At 40.4% G+C, this 20,411-nt stretch overlaps 1 protein-coding gene across 3 annotated transcripts in view; it reads right to left on the bottom strand.

Annotated features, from left to right (window-relative positions):
• Nucleotides 1–11,616, bottom strand: part of robo1 (roundabout, axon guidance receptor, homolog 1 (Drosophila)) — a 126,680-nt gene extending 115,064 nt beyond the window's left edge. For all 3 annotated transcript variants that reach the window (XM_063492729.1, XM_063492732.1, XM_063492730.1), the window contains exon 1: nucleotides 10,781–11,616. In XM_063492729.1, coding sequence (XP_063348799.1) covers nucleotides 10,781–10,841 — 61 coding nt within the window. In that variant the 5' untranslated portion in view covers nucleotides 10,842–11,616. The remainder of the gene's footprint in view (nucleotides 1–10,780) is intronic.
• Between the last annotated feature and the right edge of the window lie 8,795 nt (nucleotides 11,617–20,411).

Genomic DNA, 20,411 nt, shown 5'->3' with positions numbered 1-20,411 from the left:
TAGGGGACTTAAGAGGGATTTATGGCAGAGATAAGAGCAAAGGGTGTGTCCCTCGGGGTAGCCAGGCGTACACAGGAGCCACGCCTGCTCGGGACAGGGCTGGCCAATAAATGACTTAACACAAAAGAAAAGGCACCCTTTTCTGTTGAATTAGAGGCGATAAGGGAGAGAGGGGCAGAGATAAGCGGGAGAGACGGACACAGAGAGAAAAGACGAGGTACTGTACTCCTGCTGATCAGATGACATTAACAGGAAAGTGAAACTGAATCTTTTACCGTTTCAGCCTCAGAATCCCACCCTGGAATGTGCTGCATGAATGACTTTGCCAGTTGCATCAGATCAGACCTGTTTTTAATGTTACACAAGGCTATCGCTTACACTCCTAAGAGGCAGGATTAGAGCCCTGTGTGTGAGTCTGTATGGAGCTCCAGAGGTTGGGTGATGGAGGGGGTTGATGGATATCTTTATGGCCTCTTTTCCTCCTCATCTCTTTGTCTCCATTTACCAAACACAACAGGGTATGGTTACCTCGCTTATACTACATCAGCACTTGAGAATAGTTATCAATTTCCAAAAAATGGTATCTCTGTCCAAATGCTTTTTTAACACAAGCAAACCAGAAGATCGTTATCTATGAGTTTATACACAACAATACACTATTGGGTTGGCTGTATTTGTTGTTATAGAAACTAACACTCTCACAGATTACAATGCTCCCCCATTGATATTTGAGCAAAATATGGCTGTGGCAAACTGGCAATTTGCATACACATCACAACACCCCTTGATAAAAAAAACAAAACAAAACAAAAAAACACCATGCTTACTATTGTGCATCTCAGTGGAGTCCACTACAATTTATCCAATCAATTCTTATAATTTTCACAATATGATAAACATAGAAGAAGAAAAAGTAAGCCCAATTACTTGTTATCTTCCACCATACTTGCTCCAATTTCCAACTTGTGCAAACACAACCTAACTATTAAGATCTGTCAGAGTCCCTTTATCACTGTTCTTGCCTTTGATCATCCTGTTGCTTGTTCTCACCTGCAATAAAATCATGACAAATCAGCTGATGATACCATAAACAAGGCGTTCTACTTCCTTTGCTCGGGGCCAAGGGTTACTAGCATAACTTCCAACGCTCTAGGATATTCACACTTATCGCTCATCGGGACAAGAACCAGCAGAGGTCTCAAGGCCTGAAGCACCAGCCCGAGTTCCTGGCTGTGTCAGCTGGGAAACGCATCCTGGCGCATCCCCCTGCAATGCGAGCCAGGTTGAGAGTAAGACAGCATAGCAAAGTACTCCTTTGGGAGGCTGGAGCTCATCCTGCTCTGGGGCCCCCATCTGAATCTAAGACAATAGTAGCAGGATTTCAACTTCTGCACCAGGCTGTAGATACAAGGCACAGGAACAAGTATGATGAATGCAAAAATATTTGTTTCGTGTGTCTTTGAAAAAAAATGTGAGCACAAACGTATTTATAAATAATGTTACCCACTGAGGTTTACCCCCACAGTTTAAACAATCCAACATAATTTCACATACACTGTCAGCAACATACCAAGCAGGAGTAAATGTGAAAAGATGTGGCAAGAGAAACACACACACTAAAAATAATGAATTTTCAACAGGCACCCATGGGACACAATTGTGAATGAGTTGCAGTTCTTCCTGATACCAATCTGCTACAGTCAGTGTCATTAGACACAAACAAAAGCTGTCAAACTCTGCAGAAGGCCATCAGGGCAGATTTCATTCCTACAGGATAAGTATAATAGCTATTCTTTATTATATCAATTCACTGGGAAGAGGAGGAAATCTGCAGTGGAAAAGACTGGAATGCTTGTTAGGATGCAGCCTGTCAAATTGGCTCTGGAGACCGCAGGCAGATGGGATGAACAGAGCAGCGTGGATGCAAGCACAGAGTCCGTCTGTCTGCATGCATGTGTGTCAGTCTGTCTGGTATCTATCTATCTATCAATCTATTCACAATGTGTGTGTGTTTGTGTGTCTTTGAGCAGACTTGCAGGCTCCTCAAGTTGACCCTGTATATTCACAGTGATGACCTGAGAAGAAAACCTAGCTCAGACTCCTCATGAATGCCGGTGTCAAAGATGTCATTCCATCAGCAGTGCAGATATCCCAGGAAAAGAGTTGTAATTAATATGGAGTGCAGATGACAGGCTTGGACCTTCTATTAAGGAGCTTCATGCAGCACAGTCAAGGCTTCAAGTAAGGGTGGGGAGGGGATGGGGGGGATTACTGAAAAGAAGCACAAGGGAGCAAGACTGGGCAATTACTTCTTGTTTTTGTTTTCCAGCATTGCCAGTTTTTAATGAGGTTTGACCAGTGTGATCTCAGGGATACATCAAAGCTTTCTGCAACAGCAGGATAGGAGAAGCAGAGGTAATTGAATACACTGGTACATTTATTTCCCAACAGGGGACAGTGAGTATCTCACTGCTGACTTATGCAAGCTGCTAGACTTGAAATCCTCAAGTGATTAATACAATTGTATTTCAGCAAAATAAAGTGTTTACTGTTTTTGGAAAAATAAAAAAGCATTCAAGCAAGAATTATGAGCATATTTTGATGGGAATGGCACAGTAGAGTAAATGTAAATAAAACAGTTTGCTTAATTTAATTTTGAAAAGTGCTGCCTGCTTAGTTTTGTGTCAATAACGATATCATCAGGTGATTCTCTCCTCCCAAGGTTGCTCTCTGGGCTAACTGCAGTATTTCTGTCCAGCCACTAGACATGTGGGGACTGAAGGCAGGGGAGGGGCTGAAAGAGCAGTGAGGAGGAAGAGGGACCAGCACACTCAGCTGGCACAGCCCAGTCGTGGGGAGTAGGGCATGTGGGCTTAATGCCAAGAATGAGAACTGCTCTGAAGAGATGCCAATGTGAATCGAGGCAGGCATGGCCAAAAGCACCTAATGCTTTTTTGAATGTTATTCATTTGATGGTAACAGTGATACAAGTCTACTTTGGACCAGCGTTACATTACAGTTGCTTAGTGCAAAGCTGAGGACCTTAACTTCTTATGTGGGCTATTCTAAACGCTCAGCCAAAAACATTCTGTAGTAAATCTCAGACAGCTGCATGCAGAAAGGGAATTTCATTTATTGCATTCAGTCGAGGGCACAGTGGTAACATCTGAATGTAGAAACCCGGCACATTTCCTTCTGGTGCCCTTTAGGTTAAAAGGGCAAATACAGAGCACATAGTATTGATGTGTCAATGTGTGCAAGCTTAGGTATTGGCATATGCAACAGCGGTTCACATACTGTTGGCTATGATGGTATTCTTAAAGTGAAACGTGGCTCCCACAGCATAGGTTAAGACTCTGTGGAGCCATGTGGCAAAATCCCAGATACACCAGCATGGCCCTGCTGAGTGGGACATGGCCCAAGTCCAGCCAAATGGAACACAAATTGCCCCAAACTGTTCAAAACCTTGCCTGGAAAAAATTAAAGTGGGATGTAAGGCTTGCCATGTGATGCACAGTAAATATTTGGTCAAAATTAATGAAGGGGCAAAGTCTGCCAAGAAGCCTTTTTCTAGACGTCCACAGAGGGGAGACTGTGCCCAGTCTGGCATTAAAAAGAAATTTCCTTTTGCAGACAACTGCTCACTGGCCTGAATGCTTTCCAGCACCCACTTACCACGTCTCTTCCTCAAAACATACACACCAACTGTCCAGGTACACAATGTAATGAACCAAATACTGCTTCCTTTGATGCTTCAAAGTGAAAACAACTTGATCGCAAATGTAGTTACTTCCCATCTGTCAGTTTTCCACATTTGACAGCAGAAGCACTGCTCAGACTAAATCTGTGAGAAATGCTAGTTTGGAAATATTGATTTAGGATGATGATTTTTTAAAAAAGAAAGTATATCTGAGTATATCTTAACATCATTCCCTGCCACTGGTCCACTCAACATCCTCTTTTAAAAGTGAACTGTTGAACTGCCAAAATAATGATTTTCAGACAGTACTTCATCATATATGCAGTGCCATACATTATGGTGTGAAAGTCTTTTGTTAGGATAACGGGAAATATGACCACATGTGGAAACAAATTTCCCACGTGTGGGACTAATAAAGGTTATCTTAAACATGTGGAAATATAAGCACACAAAGCAAAAACTGAGTTTGTAAAATTTAACAAGCTTGTAAGTCAATATTTGGTATGACCAATGCCAATATATTCTTCAATACACTCCAAGGTCTTTTAGGCAAACTTTCTTGTAATTTCTTTAAAAAGTCTTCAGGAATAGTTATTCAGGACATTCAAAGTTCTCCTTTGGATGTTGGCTGCCATTTGCGCCATTGTCTATCAGGATGCCACACTGGTTCAAGTTAGTTACCGGTATGTTAGATTCCTTTTTATGCTGAATGCTCCACAGGTCACTGTTAAGTCATTTAATGAACAACAACAAACCAAAAAAAGAAAGAAAGGAAAATGGTCAGGTTCAAGGACTGTAATTAAAATGAATGAAAAAGCAGCCAATGGCCAAACTTTAAAAGATCTTCAGAAAGCCTGACCAGACCAGAGAATTATAAGAAAGTCTGGCTCATTGAAAGAAAAAATAAAGAAATAAGGGGTTGCTCAAGACTTTTGCACAGTAGTGCAGCTAAATTGAACATTAGTTAGATTTAGAAGCCACGAATAATAAGAAGAGCTCTGAATTATTTTGGTCTTGTCTAAGATGCTCAAAGTATTCCCATCATTGTCACTGTACACTGTGTAGAGGTGAAGAAAGAACTGTAGTATTTTCTGGTTAGACAACCTGTCAAGACTACATTTTAGAAGGAAGTAAAGCCTTTCTACATTAATGACTTCTAAGCCAGGAAAGGTGAATCTGTCAAGGCAAAGTGCATACAGGGAAATGGGGATGATGCCCTAAACCTACAACGAACCTGTTTTAAGTCAGAAGTATGAAGCTCACCATTAAGAGTTGCTGACTGACATACAGACAAATACCAAAGCAATCTTATGTTTAAACGCTGAGGAAGCTGTCTTTCACAGAGTACCTACAATTGTTATTCAATTAGAGCTTTCATGGTTTAAGCAAAAGACGGCACATCAGAAGGAAAGAGGGGAGGTGACTGCAAAAGAATCACACAGTTGAAGGAGACTGAACTCTTTACAGAAGAACTGAAACAGATTTGCAAGTCTCTCGAAACTGAGAAGTAAAAGCTTTCTGAAAGAGGGGAAATTCAGAGCCTTTCCACATAATTAAAAGGCGTTATTCTTGTTCAAAGAGTTCAATAGCATTTGGACATTTTAGAGACTGTGGCACTTCACACATTATCAACCAAGAAAATAAGGGGAAAAACAGTTTGGGGTTTTTGTGTGAGATTCAATGGTGACATCAGGTTTCAGAAAAAATAATGTCACCAATTCACAGAAAATAGGTGAGGCTGATAATGGGCTGGGATTAAAGTTAATCTCCTAACTCAGAGCAACGGTGTATTTACATGATGGAAAAAAAAATCACCCAGTTATTTGAAGCCTCCTCACCATGGTTACGGCTGAATGGTAGAACAGGCTCCAAAAGCAGTCCTGTAATAGTAAGTTTCAAGGTCACCTTCTCATTAATTATGTTTTTCAGTGCTTCCCCTTAAATAAAGTGCACCCCTCCTACTTTTATCACTGTCTTTTGTGTGACAGAATTAGCCCCCAGGAACCAGTAGATTTAGCTGCTGACACAACTCACAATAAGAGTGGCTTTTAATCATGAATCTGCACTGCATAAATAGATAACAAATGTTTCAAAACATAAAATAAACAGAATTTTAAAAAAAATGTTTGATATAGGAAGACAACCTTGTCACCAAAGGGAATCTTAACGGTGGCGGCATAGCTGAGAGGGGGAGGAACCAAATACATTAATCAACTAATTAGCAGTCTCTCTTTTAACTGCTAATTTAATCTATTCCTCTCAGCCTCTTTAATGGTATTTTCCCCTGTCAGTTATAACCAAAGGGAGGTTTAGCATTTCAAAAGTGTATCCAGGCCTTGAAATGAGAGGGTAATAGAATGGTCACAGAGGCTGGGAGGAGGCCTGAGCTCTGGGAGTGAGAAAGAAAAGAAGGATACAGGGAAAGGCTGTCCTCAATGCCATCTCTCAGTCTCCCCAGTGGAGAAAATGAAAGGGAGGGAGGTCTGAACCTTTTTAAAATGCACAAGGCAGAGCACCCCACGGTAGCACAGCTTCACCGCCACAGCAAACGGCAGGCCCAGGGCAAGCCCTGTGAGAGTTCCTGAGCATGCAAATGTTAGACACATGAGGGATGTTGGCCATGCAGCCCGAAAACCAAACCAAACCCTCACCGCACCACTGAAGCTTTGTTCCAGGATCTTTTATTTACTCAGCACTTCTAAAAATCAACTTCACCTGTCCCCACATGTCCTCCTCTAAAAAACCCAACTCACAGTTTACTACCTCTATCACCCTAATCAGCACATCCAGCAGTGCCATGAGGGAACAGTAAGAATATGCAATGTGCGCACAGGGAGCCATATCAAGAGTATTCCCACAAGCTGGCGTATCGTGGTATGTTTGACTGCTCCGTCCTCCCCTTCGTCCTCTGTTCTTCCTCCCTCCATCCCCCTTCAACACCCTAGGGTAGCCTTTGTGTGTAGCTGCACTCCTCTCTCCTCACACACCCTCAGTCTCTGGTGAACTATTCTCTTCCCCTCCTCCATGCCTTACAATCGCCCCGTTAAGGCAACACAATACGGCCTCCTCGTCCCTTCCCCACAGGCTTTTTCTGCGTGTCGGCCTGCTTTATTTAAGAAAGACTCTGCACTGACCAGTCACAAAAAAGGCAAGTCTTAAAAAAATTGGGCCAAAACAAAAAAAAAGAAGAAGAAAAAAGTGGGGGATGGGTAAGAGGATGAAGAGATTTCTTAAGCCCCTTTCGCCACCCCACACAAACACAAGCCCCATGTGCCTGTCTTTTATTCTTGATCACATCTATATTACTGAAATGATCAGGACACCAGTAATACATACAGGGTAGATCAAAAAAAGCATGCATGTGTGATACAGAATCAAATGTAACTTGTAGGGCTCTGTAGTAAACAAAAAAGGTCTTTATATTTTTTAATAACAGAAAGGAAAGCTGTGGGAATTCTAAGGGTGCCATTTGTGAAATGGGACAGAAACCAGACAACACCTTTCATCCTATAAGGACACACCATTCATCACTTTTAGACCGAGTGGCAAGAGGGAATGTTTGTCCTCCACGTCAACCGACAGAACAAGATGCATCAACTATATTGGCCCAGGAGTCTAATAGCCTAGACATGCCTGCTGCCTTCAAATATCAGCCAGCTGCAGACTAAAACGCTTATATGACTTATATGAAGTTATGTTCCAGAGTATTCTTAGTGTAGACAGCTTATCTCTGTCTGGCTATACGTTTTTGGGGCTTAGACCGACAGACAACTTGACAGACAAAGTGATACTTGCTAAGTAAGTCATGACAACATTATCAGCACGGAGCGAGCAATACTCTACGAAACTCACACCGTCTAAACTGAATCCTGGTGAGACACAGCCGTTAATTCCTGTGGTACTTAAAATACCAAGAAGTTGACACAAAGGACATTGAGAAGTATCTTCCGCAGTTTTAAAAAAATCCAAATCCTCCGTTTCTCCTTGCAGACATCCCTATCAGTCGAGCTGCAGCCACGGCAAATTACAAACTATTGACGTCAGATGGATTTGTTAATTAATCCAATTAAGCAGTCCTTTGAGGTCATTAAAAGAAGAGCAGTCGAGGGAAAGCAGATCATCAAGAGTCACTGCCTAATTTATCTGCCCTCAAACAAAATGTTTTGAAATGTTTATCTTGTCGGTCATTAATGAGTTAGCCACAGTTCTCATGGACAGGAAGAGCACACTCGCTGGCCTCCCACATTCCTCCATGTGTTTTCACTAAGCCAAAGTCTACCTAATCCCGGATCTTAGGGTGTAAAACCCAGTTTGATTCGGATTAGGATCAGATTAAAGTGTATTAGTGGAAGTTATGGAGCTACAGCTTTATGGACACCATCATCTCACGCAGGTGTGAGATTTTTTTATCTCAGAAAAAAAAGGTGACACGACAGACTCAAGACTCGAATTTCTTAAGAAATCTGCTTTGCTTACCCAAAATCAGTTCAGAAGGTTAAACACTCAGAAAAATCATTATTTGGGGGCCATTTGAAGCAACTCCTAAACACTATTTCACAGAACTGATAAAGAGAAATGGGTAAGGGAAAGACTGGCTTTAATGAGCATGTTTCCAGGCCATGTGGTAAGAAGCCAGGAGACAGAGATATGTCTCACCTGTAGTCTCTGGCCATTAATTGGCTCTGGAACCTGCTGTGTCCTGTCATATGAAATGTTGTGATATAGCAGGTGGAAGTGCTCCACGATTTATCAGCACTTATGGGTCAATTTGTCAAGACCTCCACAGCTTGATGCTGCCGGGGCTGGAGATGCTTACCGAGGTGGTACCACTCCCACTGTCTATGTTTTTATCAGCATGACTACACATTCACACTTAGGCACTCTGTTGGGCTGGATGTAATCACTCCAAGGGTTTATACCAGCATAGAAGCCAACTTTTAGAGGAAAGTCTGATATGTGCCTTAAAGGTAGAGCCTCCCTGTTAATATATATATCATTCTAACAACCCTTATTTCCTCAAAGTAATCCATAGCATCCTTCTGTGTGTGAGAAGCAGAGCCACCTCTTGCCCTCATCTGAATGGCACCTCTGAGGTGAGTGCAAGGTTTGATGAGCACTTGGAGGAGAGATAACAACCATTTAGTGTATAGCAGGAGGACAGATCATTCTGATAACAGGGCAAGACAAGACAGAAGGAGGTATCAATTTACACCCTTCACACACAGCAAAGCGGCAATAAGCAAGTCATCACAAGTCTGTCAGGGCAAAGGTCATTTTATCTCTCACTTGCTATTTCACAGATACAAGAGGTATTAAAAATATATTCTCTCACCCAGGCTAAATCTTGAATGTGTAGAATAGGATACAAAGACATGATACTAAATGCCACTGAGCGTTTGCTTAAGGGATCTGATATATTCCCTACTCCAGAATGAAGTTCTCAGCCATGCAATTAGTGGCAAATGTGAATTATTTTTTCCTGGGAAGTGGCATGAAATCTAATTTTCCTGACACTTGTGTCTAAACCAGGGCTAGTCATTATAGTATTTCTTGTCCAGTCCATCTCTCCCCAGAAAACATCCCGAGACATTCACAGACGGGAGTAATTGGAAACTCTGCTCTCCGACAGGACGGGACCATTACTGGCTTAGGAGCCAGCTTAGGGCGGAGCAGATTCAGTTCTCAGCCCTCACCTCTGACCTGACTTCCTGTTCAGGTGCTACAATATTTTCTTGTGGGTTCACAAGCTCTCCCCATCACCAAACAATAAACAATGGCCAAACTCGCATGAAACAAGTCAGAGGTTCAAATAACTCAATGCAGACAATGAAATCATGCAGAAACACTGAATCAAAAAATGGATGAATATAGGCTGCCAGACCTTATAGGGAATGAACTGGATATTTTATTGGGGATATGTCGCTTTAAGGCTTAATAAAAGTCATTTAAGTGTGAATATGAGTTTTGCTGACTATTACTTAGGTAATGAGGTGTGCAGTAGCAACAGTAAACTGTAGTAAAGGGTTCAAATGTCACTGCTATTTCTCTGACACAGTAGTTTCTTTACAAATATAATGTATATTGAGCATCTTCCTGTATAGAAGTTATGATAACTAGTTTTTTTGTTTTGTTGTGCAGTTCTTTGTCTACAAAATGCCCCCATTCCAAACCCTATCCTCTTAATGTCCTAAAATGAGGTGGTAAGCATTTCTTCTCAACTCTGAAGCAGCTGACCTGGAAACCCCAGCTAGCACGGTCCAGAAACTCTATAAAGAGATCCATGTGATGGGTGAGAAGAAAAAAAATGTGAAAGATAATGGGAGGGAGTAATGCAGGATTAGGCAACAAAGACACCTAAAACTGTTGTAGTTCTACATGAGTTGCATAAATCTGTATTACAAAACAACCGATGAAAAAAAAAGAATAATCTCTGTAATTTGATCTGCTGCAGCAGATTTTAATTTTATAAGCATAAAAATAGTGTTGCACTCAGCAATAATCGTGGTCCAGGGGGAGAATCTTGACATACACAGAAACATGTTCCCCATAGGGGCATGTGCTGTCTGTATGACCGATGATAGCTGCTCTTTCCACTCATCCCATACGGCCTCAGCACTTTATGTGTGACTTTATGTGTGCTCAGCTTTTAAAAGTTAAGACAACCCCTTTACCCTGGATGTTGACTTTTGTGGTGAAAGAAAAAAAAAAATCACCGTTTTGTGGTACCTTTCTCATTTCAAAGCATGAAAGTGAAAGAAAATACATTAATAAAATAGGATCATCTTACAAAGGGCAGACCAATGACTATGACACACTTCCTAACAAAAGTCCAGCTCTCAAAATGTGTTTTCTTATTTCTGGTAAAGTTTGTAACTACATTAGTGCAGAAACCATTCTGCACGGAGTGCTCCTAAATCAAATACGTTTGTGTATCCACTGTCACTTAAATCATTTTAAAATGGCCTTTATAAAATTAAAGATTAAAACTTGAATTTAACTCTTCCCCGAATTTTTCATTTCAGCTAGTAAAACCCCAGTTAAAGGCTAGCAGATTACTTTGAATCATTACCAACGACTTACCTGAGCACACATGGAGAATTCCTAACAGAAATACAAATCCAATTAAAGTTGGAGACATCATTCAACGTCTCTCTTGTGAGAAATGTTCTCGTATAATCCAAATTATATAAATAAAAATTGAGGCATCCGCTTCTTCATGTCAAACTGCACTCAAAAGGAGAAATCTTAAAATCCACAGTTTAAAAACAAACACACCGATTTTCGTTTGTGAGTCCCCAAACGCAAATGATAAAAGTCCAAGATCAGTCCAGCCTGATATGGCTTCTTGGTGTAGGTGAAATTGGGGAGTTGAGATGGGAAAGAATAATACAGAAACAGTCCGAGATTTCAACACATGTTCTGTTCCAGTAGTCCAGTTCAACTGAATGATAGCATGTGTTAAATGTGTGCTATAATCTCTCAGCGCAGAAGTGGCAGAGCTCTATCCTTTCTTTGGATTCATCCCGTTGCTGCTCTCACTGATCAACCAGGCTGTGTTGTTTAAATCGTTTAGTTCCTTTGTGCAAAAAAAAGTAGCAAAGTAATAATTCCAGCGCAAAGCAAAACTTAAGTCCAAAAGTGCGTGAAATCACGCCAGCGGTCGCCAGAGTCCACGCTAAACTGCTTGCAGTCACATTATTTCATTCCAGTTCTGAATGTGTCACTTGAGATCGGAAACTTTGCGAGTTAGTCCTATCCTCTCTCATCCACCGGATCCGGACACAAGATCACTGCAACTTTTCCATCACTTTCCCCCCCGTTTCTCCTCCGCTGCAACTCCTATCACTTGTGCGCGTCGCAGACACCGAACCTCAGGCGAGTGGGGGGGAATACGGATTCATATTCACAGGATTTCATTCAAGGAAAGCGGAATGCCTCGTCAGTTGGTATGCGCCTTTCTACCCCCTCCATAGACCCGAATCTTTCCCAGAGAGGAAATTTAACCTCTTCCCGCCTGGATCCCACCGAGCAGCGAAGTTTCACAGAGACAACTGGCAGTCTACTGTAATTTCTTTCAGTATGTCCAGTCATGAGACAAACCCTAGAAAACTAGTCTATCCGGATATGTGTTTTATTATTTCTGTGGCTCCTGACCACGAACATGCAACAGCCGATTCCAGTGCTATTCCTACAGGGATTTAATATAATGTTTTCACAACTCATAGTTATTAGCCCCTGTAATGGGTTTAACATACTTTAAGGTTTTGTTTTCCCTCCGATGGTTTCATAGACCAGTAATTATGCAACTTTATAAACTACTTTAGGTATAAAATGCTGTTATTTTAATCATTTTAAGCATTAGGCTAGAGTTGGATGAAATATCTCTTCTTTAAATATCCAATACTGTTTTTAAAACTCCCTTTGTTTTACAGTACATGTAAAACAGTAGTCCTCCAGTCCAAGCAGGTAAATGCTGAGACTGGGAGCTGAATTCATAACATGTTTTTCCAAATACCCCCAGCCTTTCCACCGTTTCAGATAAACAGTATAAATACATTTTAATAAAAACCCAAAGAAAACATCTCACAGTTATTGCGACAAAGTGCACCGTCCATGACCACACATAGTTAATTGAATTCTGACAGTATTTATATTCTAGCTTATCATTTCCTTAAAACAAAAACAACAACAACAAAAACAACAACAACAGAATAACCTATATAAAATGTGTCGTCCCGCCCCCCCTTTTTGTGAGATTTCTCTGCTATGGTCAAATCAGTGCAGTTTATAGATCCCAACTTCTGAGGCGCAATAGTAGGCATGACGACTTTAGACAGAGAGTAGCTGTCTAACATGTATAAATTATAACTCAGCAGGATATACTACATACTTTATTAGAAGATCCAAAATGTGGAAAGAAAAAAAAAGGAATAGCAAAAAAAAAGAGCCACTGAAAGACACATTTCATCACATAAGATCAGAGCGTCTGTGTCGGATCAATTGAGCATTTGTTACCACACAGCGCCCTCCAGTGAACACTATGTGAAATAATCCAACAACGACTGCTTTGTGTCTGCTTTCGTGAAAGAAGGTGTGGCAGTATTACTACCTGGCACTGAAATATGTGCCCCAGCTTTTTTCAGACAACAAGGAAGTGTTCACACTGTGAAACCTGAGCACACTGGCTTGCTGTGATTACTGTTATAAGGCGTTCATCTTCATTAGAGGGAAGGAAACAGAGTATAACAAGCCCTAACAATCCTTTCTTTTTTTATCATGACAGCATTTTGAATGGTAAAAATACAAGGATTATGAATACATAAATTAAAAATATTTCTCACGTGCATGGTTTAGAACACCTCTTTCTGTATTCTTAAGTTTAAAAAAATATTCTTAGATCTACTTTAAGCTTTCACTGCTTTGATTGTTTCCTTCTCTTTGCCCCAGTTTTCACTCCTGCTGATGAACAATGCCACATGACTGACATATTAAGAGAGCAGTCTGTTTTTATTTCTCATTCATCCATGTGTGCATTACATTACACTTTTACACACTCCATTCTCACTCCGTCCTTGTGCCAGGTTTTCCTAAAAGCTTTTACAGCCCTGGATCTGCAAAGTGGCTGTTCAGTTGATCACTACCAGTTGAATAGTAAAATTTCCTCTAGCCAGCAGCAGATGACAGTAACATAGAAGCAATTATCAGCTAGGTTCATGGTTAGCTCCATCACACAGGAGGGTGTATGAAAATGCTGATTGCTACAAGAGGACGTGAGTATTTTAATGGTTAGATGTTGCCCAGCAAAGACTAAAATGTAGGTATAAAACTGGATTTCACATAGCAGACAGTTATCTGTGTCACAGATCACTCATAGGGCTGTCTTATGTCTTTTTTCACATTAGCTACAAAAAAGGAGAAAAAACCCCTCAAGATGATACAAGAAAGGCCAAAAATTGTTCCCAACAATAAAATGCTGTTACGCTTTTATGCAATTCTTGGACTCTAACCAGGAGCAGGACCTCAATCATCCTAACATAACTAAATATGGTCATGTTAAATTAAAGTCTTTTGTAATCTGTCGTCTTTTATTTTATTTTCTTCTTTCTTCACTCTTCTTCTATGGTTATCAAGAAAAGAAAAGAAAAGAAAAGAAAAGAAAAGAAAAGAAAAGAAAAGAAAAGAAAAGGAGCCTGTACAAGTTATGATGACCGAGCTCTGTAAATGGAAGTTCTTTGTCCTCACACTTCCTTCTATAACCTTGATTAGACTAGCAAAGGCAAAAAAAAGTGACATACTATCAAGGCTGTGATGGCAAGAGCCAAGCTGAGAGCTTTTAACACTACAGCCTAACGTTTCCCACAAAACATCTTCCAAGAATTTGTGAGGTAAAAAAGGACACAAAAACACCCGCTCCCAGACTGCAAAGTGCTCCAAATAATGTTTTAACGGCCGTTAACTAAAATTACTTTTTGATCCTGTCAAAATGTTCAACTGGCAGTTACGTGGCATTGCAGTTTTGTACTTACTGTGAAAGATCTGGCTACACTTGTGGAAGCGCCTCAAAGTCTGATGTTTTCTGTGAAGTTCAGGATTGTTTGGCATCTGTTTGCACCAATGGGACTTCTGTAATCCAGATAGGCGATGGGTCGCGTGTGGACCCTTATGGTCTTTAGGGACTCCCAGCATGACCAACATTGCGAACACCATCACCAGCAAACCAACAATCTGCATGGTGGTGAGTCTAAACAACACAGAACCAGGGCAATGTAGATGTGCATATAAAAACACACCTTTCAAACAATCTACTGAAGTAAGGAAATTTCACAAAGACTCCTTAATTCATCCCTGCTCCAATTAGATAAAAGACACTCCTTAAAATGTAGTGAATAATAAAAATGTAATCCAAATTCTCCAAAGCAACAACCTGCAAACACTGCCGCACTTCCCACCAGTCCTTCATGCTGCTACTCCTGAGATCTGCCAAAATACATAAACCCCTGCAGTCTTGGCTACCCTCCTAAATCCAGTGACAATGTTTCGCCCCAGAGTACGATGGGATCCTAATGAGGGCAAGTCCATGTACAATATGCGTGGTGAAATTCGCTCCCTTCTCCATCTCTTCATCCCAATGTACAAAGGAGAGACTCTCTCTCATCTTCCCAGTCTTTTCTTTCTCTGATAACTCTTTTTAATATTCAAAAGGAGTTTGTGGACATTCTGTCTTTTCTTATGATGTTTCTATGCATGCAGCAGCACAGGGGATCCTGTTGACTACATGCTGGGCGTCTTTTCAGTTCTGCTGGCCACCTCACAAAACCTAGGCCCCCTCAGCACAGAGGTGATGGGGTGAAACACAGACAGGCTATAGCAAGGGAGCCTACATCCCCCTTTTTTTCTGACTAAGACTATTTAATGGCTTTCATTCCCATCTCGCCAGCACACCAAACAAGATCGCATAAGACAAAAACTTCCCCCCTCAAAAAGATGCTCCCTATTGAGAGGCAAACACAACACTCTTTCCCAGAAGACAGAAAAGTGATGCAGTATGGGATTTAACATTCCACAGGCTAGCGTTGTTACTCCTAAATCCATTGAGGCATAAACAGAGACAGACTTGCAATTGGAGACACCTTGGAACCACAGGTACAGTATGTTTGAGTTTCCTTCACAGGCATTTCGGCTGAACTGTTACCAAACTTTACTCGCCTCAAATTCTCTACAGCCAGCCTCTTCTCATTCATGTCCTGTTATTGCAGAGCCATCCTTTTATTTATTCATTGTGCTACTTTTCTTTTTATAACACAACAATTCAAATTTACAGTCTCCTTGAGTTGGCAGTGGACAGCACAACCCCAAGGTGTTTTCAAAAGATAAAGATGAACAACTTGAAGAAAAAAGGACTTGTTTGAATGGACTCTCATAGCATTTTCCAAGACAATCAGCAAACACCTCCAGGGAAACTTTGTCCTGCTCCTGTTTTTGACTGTGATGATTTTACAGTTGCACAAGTGGCCCATCACAAATCAGAGAGAATATCTGAGATGTCAGGAGAGAAATGTCCTTTGACAAGCAAGGTCGAGTCTCTCTGGACTTTATGCTCAGATCCAGACCTGAAGCTCCATGAAATAAACGAAAGAAGACCAGAAAAAAGCCATGTCCTCTAGTTATCACAAAGCAAAAGATGAACTTAAAACAGATTCAATTAAAGACATGAAATTGGACTTCATAAAACCCCTGCGCCAGCTTGCAGAAATACCCTTTTTTTTCTTTTACAACCTTCTCTACAAAGTAGGTGTTGCATATGTGTTGGATTGAACCTGCAGAATATATCATGTTAAATAAAGATTGCTTCATCATACATGGATCCTACAATGAGAACTTCTTCTTTGTCAGGGCTCTCTTGAGACAACATGATTTTTAGGAGGCATGACAGACTAAGTGGAAGGAGTGGGAGACAAGAACTGATGTGAGGTGGAAAGTAGAGGTGACTTAGGGTCCTGAGGACGTTGGATGATATTAGTGTTACTGTGTCACTGTGGCAACAAATCATTTTTGATTGGTTGGTGAGGGGGTGATAAAGCTTCGGGAGCACCAACCACACTATAACTAGGTGTACAATCATAAGAATTTCACTACAGTCACCGTAAAGAGAATTACTGTAGTGTTTAACCACAGAACAGTCAAAAACATTAACATATCAATGAAATGGGGGAGGCTCATCAACCAGTGTGAACAAGAGTTTAGTGCACACATCTTCAGGAGTTAGACTGCCACGGTGCCAAACAATGAATCAAATTAAAACCAGAGCTGGCTAGTTAGTCTCAAATCAGCCATATTTAGTCCCTGACACTATTCAGTATGCACTAAGTGCAGTCATGTCATATTTTAGGAACATATATGACAGAAACCTCAGCAGCTGTCAGGCCATTTCGTGATGCCTCTCCACTATGAACACTTACACTGGAACATCAGCTCTACAAGAGAGCCCAAGAATGTATCATTCTGGGCTCTGTCCCAGGATAAATACAGTTAACCCACTAACATGCAGCCAAGGAACACGGCAAAAGCCAAAAAGCCTTTTAAAACTGGACATGACCAAAATGTTTTTGCTATTCTCTACTGACAGAAATATCAGAGAATCAAAAAAAGGACAGGCAAAACAAAAAAGCAAGATGCAAAGCTGCATGTAACAAAAGCTAAAGAAAAGAGAAAGAGTTTTTGTCTTCTTACTATAGAATCTTTGTTCAGACATGTAAAAAAAAAAGTAAGAGATCCACTAAAAGAAAATCACAGAACAAATGTGTTTCTGTTCAAGGAATGTCCTCATGCATGACACTGCTGCAAGAAATGTGAGGCCGGGGTGGGCACTGACGACAAGAAAGACGGGGGTGCTTTGCAGGATGCCACAACGAGGTTTGGAACACAAAACAGGATGAGGCGATAAACAGGCTGTTGCTTTTCCGCTTGCCTGCGCACACTGAATCCCTCTTTCCCTGTGTCTTTTAATGGGCCTCACATTAGCATCTGTTTAGCGTCAGCCTCGACATGGCCTGTGGAGTCTGATTAAAATAACCCAGCTATCACGTAACACGCTGGCAACGACATCAATATACAGTCAGACATTGGAATATGTGCAGCAACAGACATTGGGGAAGTTAACATGAATGTTCTCTACTTCTGTTGTCCGAAAATTTTTGATTAGTCGCTTCTGTTCAGACTCTGTATGGAAAGACGTCAAGCGTTCAGATTACTGTGCAGCGCTCACTATGGTATCTGATTGTTTTTTTGTATTCATGACTGTGCTTGCATCACGTGGAGATAAGATTTGAACAGTACAGGCCTCTCTGGCTGTCCTTGGATGCTCTTATTTTCCTTGAATGCAGCTTGTTTGGTGACCAAAACTTCACTCCTTCCCTCATAAAAATGCACAACGGAAAAAAGAAGCAGCATTGTGTTTCATGGTTAATTGGCTTAATTGCTTTAGAGACACAGGAGCTTTAATGACTGACAGTAGGACTCAGTAACTGAGCCAAGAGATTCTTTTGTTCTTATCACTGCTGGACCTCAGCCAATCACATGGCAGTGAGATTGAAAACAAGAGCCAGAGTGGAGCAGCAATCTGACTTTAATTTAGGTGGAAACATAAACAATCATTTCCTGGTCAGATTCATTTTATGCAAGTCACACACTGCAGCTGTCTGATACAGTATATTTAGGTTTCGACTCTTATGTCCAACTGAGTCACATCTGTAGGTAGTGGCTTGCAGATATGGCATACCTGTACAAAGAACAGGGTCGTATATAAGGAAAAGTATCGCTGCAGACGATCATATATTCAGAATGTTCTGGAGTGCTTCTATGTCAAGAGCAGTTGCTCATTTTACGCACATTCAGTTAATTTTCTTTTCATAAAAAAATTATTATCTTAGTTTTAACTGAGAAAAGCAGTAGTTCAGCTAAGATGGAAGTACTGTCAGATAGGCAATGTCAAAGTTATTTATATAGCACATTTAAAACATCAACTGTTGACCAAAGTGCTATGCATTTAAAAAATCAAAAGAGATAAAATAGAGAAAAGAAAATTTGATTAAGAAATAAGACAAATAATAGTAGTAAGAAAAAAGTAAGTAGTAAGAAAAAAGCCAAAGCCACAAAGTAGTCTTACCTTTGCTTATTAAGTCTGATGTCATTACCAGTTTCTGGGGCCAAAAGCTCCTTTACTTCCCAGAATTCAAAGAAACTCTGAGGCACCAGTTAGAGGTAAAAACAGTACAAATTTTTTCACTTCCAAAAAGTGAGTAGCGTTGCTGCTCTCTCAGGTGTTACAATAAATTTTAACAACCAGGCATCTAAGAAAAATAGGCTTTATAAGATTTAGCCAAGCTAGAAGTTAGCAGGAAGTTAGAAAGCTAGTTTCCACCTAAAGATGATATAGCATATCCTAAATGAATTATTTCTAAAAAAAAAAGAAAAAAGTACAGCTCTGTTAGCAATATTTGGAGGGGAAGTGAAGTTGTGCTAAGTGGGATATAAGGATGTCCTTGCTACAGAGGTATGGTTAGTTTAATATAAACGCATTAGCACAGAAAAGGTTGGGAGGGGGGATAGATTGTTCTTGACAGAAGTTCATATTGAGGGTTCCCGCTGGGCAGAGATAAATACCATTATATGGCAGGAAGAAGATGCTGAAAATTGGATTTTATCCAAGAGAAAATCTGAGATGATCCCTTCCACTACAAGGTTTGTCATTAATATGTTGCTATGTGGTTTGGATTACTTGCTGTGAAAAACTCCTGATCCTATACTCAATATTCACACTGAAGTCTTAATTTGCCTGACTGGGGATTTAGACTTCAGCGGGAAATCTACAGCATAGACTCGTCGTACCCATAAACCTCTGTGAAACCCTGTAACATAGCCTGATGTGCAGCTCCCTGGAAATGTAACTGCACGACCACAAAGTAATTAACACAAGCATAAGTACTGGCGATGACATCAGCCACTTACATCGGTTACATTGTTGGCTCTACAAAGATGCACTGCTGAAGTCTAAGACATTCTAATATTTGGTGTCCAGAATCCATGAGCTGTAATGTACATTTGTTTTTAAAACATAGTTTAAAGACATGCTGCACATACAAATAAATAGTGCTTATAAAAGGCTGGAGGGGCACAGAATGACTACTGATTATTTTTGGGGGGCTTGTTTTTTATTAAATAAAACAACACACAGCATTACCACATGTTAAAAACATGACAGCCTTAATCACTCAGACACTGGAAACAGGGTTGATCTGTCCCTTAACAAATGGATTTTCTAACAGTTTTGAGCGTACACTATTGTGAAACTACTCGAGGTGAAAAAAAATAATCTGAAGATACTACAATACTACCAGCTCTCTGAGACTGTACTGTAGCACAGTAGCATTTAAGGCTAAATGCTAATACACTCAAAACGATCATCCTGACCTGAGTTTGGTAAGTGTAAAGGACAATTGTAGTTTAGAATCTTAGAATACAAATATTTCTGACTAATAATGCATAATGCTTGTTGTGATGCCATTAATTTTACAGATATATTTCTTAATTTACTGATAACGGCCCGAGGTGATCACTATTTATAGTTTTAATCATGAAGAAGCCATTATTTTGTATCTGCAAAACGTGACAAGCTATCCAGTTGTAGTTTAGTGTTTTCACTAAGCTACATTGTGGTGGTAGCTAAGAAGTCAGAGAAAACTAAAGCTCTCAAGGTAAACCCTCTAGGACCACATTTTATGCCAGTCCAGTGATTCAGCTAGCCAACAGGCCCACACTGCCATTGTCAGAGTCTTACAGCTACTTTGATTATAGCTGGTTACTGCTTAACATTCCTAATTCAAAATGGTTTGGTTTGTAAAATCTTTCTTTTATATTTTGAAAAGAAATTGATCAGTGAAGTAACAACACAAACTGTTGTTTCAATAATCCACACAAACCTAAAGTGGCACAAAGTTGAGAACTGATGGGGCATTAATATTTTTCCTGTGAGGTAGTTCTTATAGTAACTTTCCAAGTGTATTTAGAATATCATTCTAGTTGCGGTTACAGTGGATGCTTTGAGCCAACATCAGCGATTGATCTTCTAAGACCCCGAGCAAGGAAAAATGCAAAGACACTGCTCATGCTAAAAGCATTCACATCCCTCAAATAAAAAGCCTATTCTTTCTTT

This window comes from Pelmatolapia mariae, linkage group LG14 (genome assembly GCF_036321145.2).
Source record: "Pelmatolapia mariae isolate MD_Pm_ZW linkage group LG14, Pm_UMD_F_2, whole genome shotgun sequence".
Lineage (NCBI taxonomy): Eukaryota > Metazoa > Chordata > Actinopteri > Cichliformes > Cichlidae > Pelmatolapia > Pelmatolapia mariae.
Note: the sequence above shows the minus strand (reverse complement) of the source record. Positions and strands in the feature narration are given on the sequence as shown.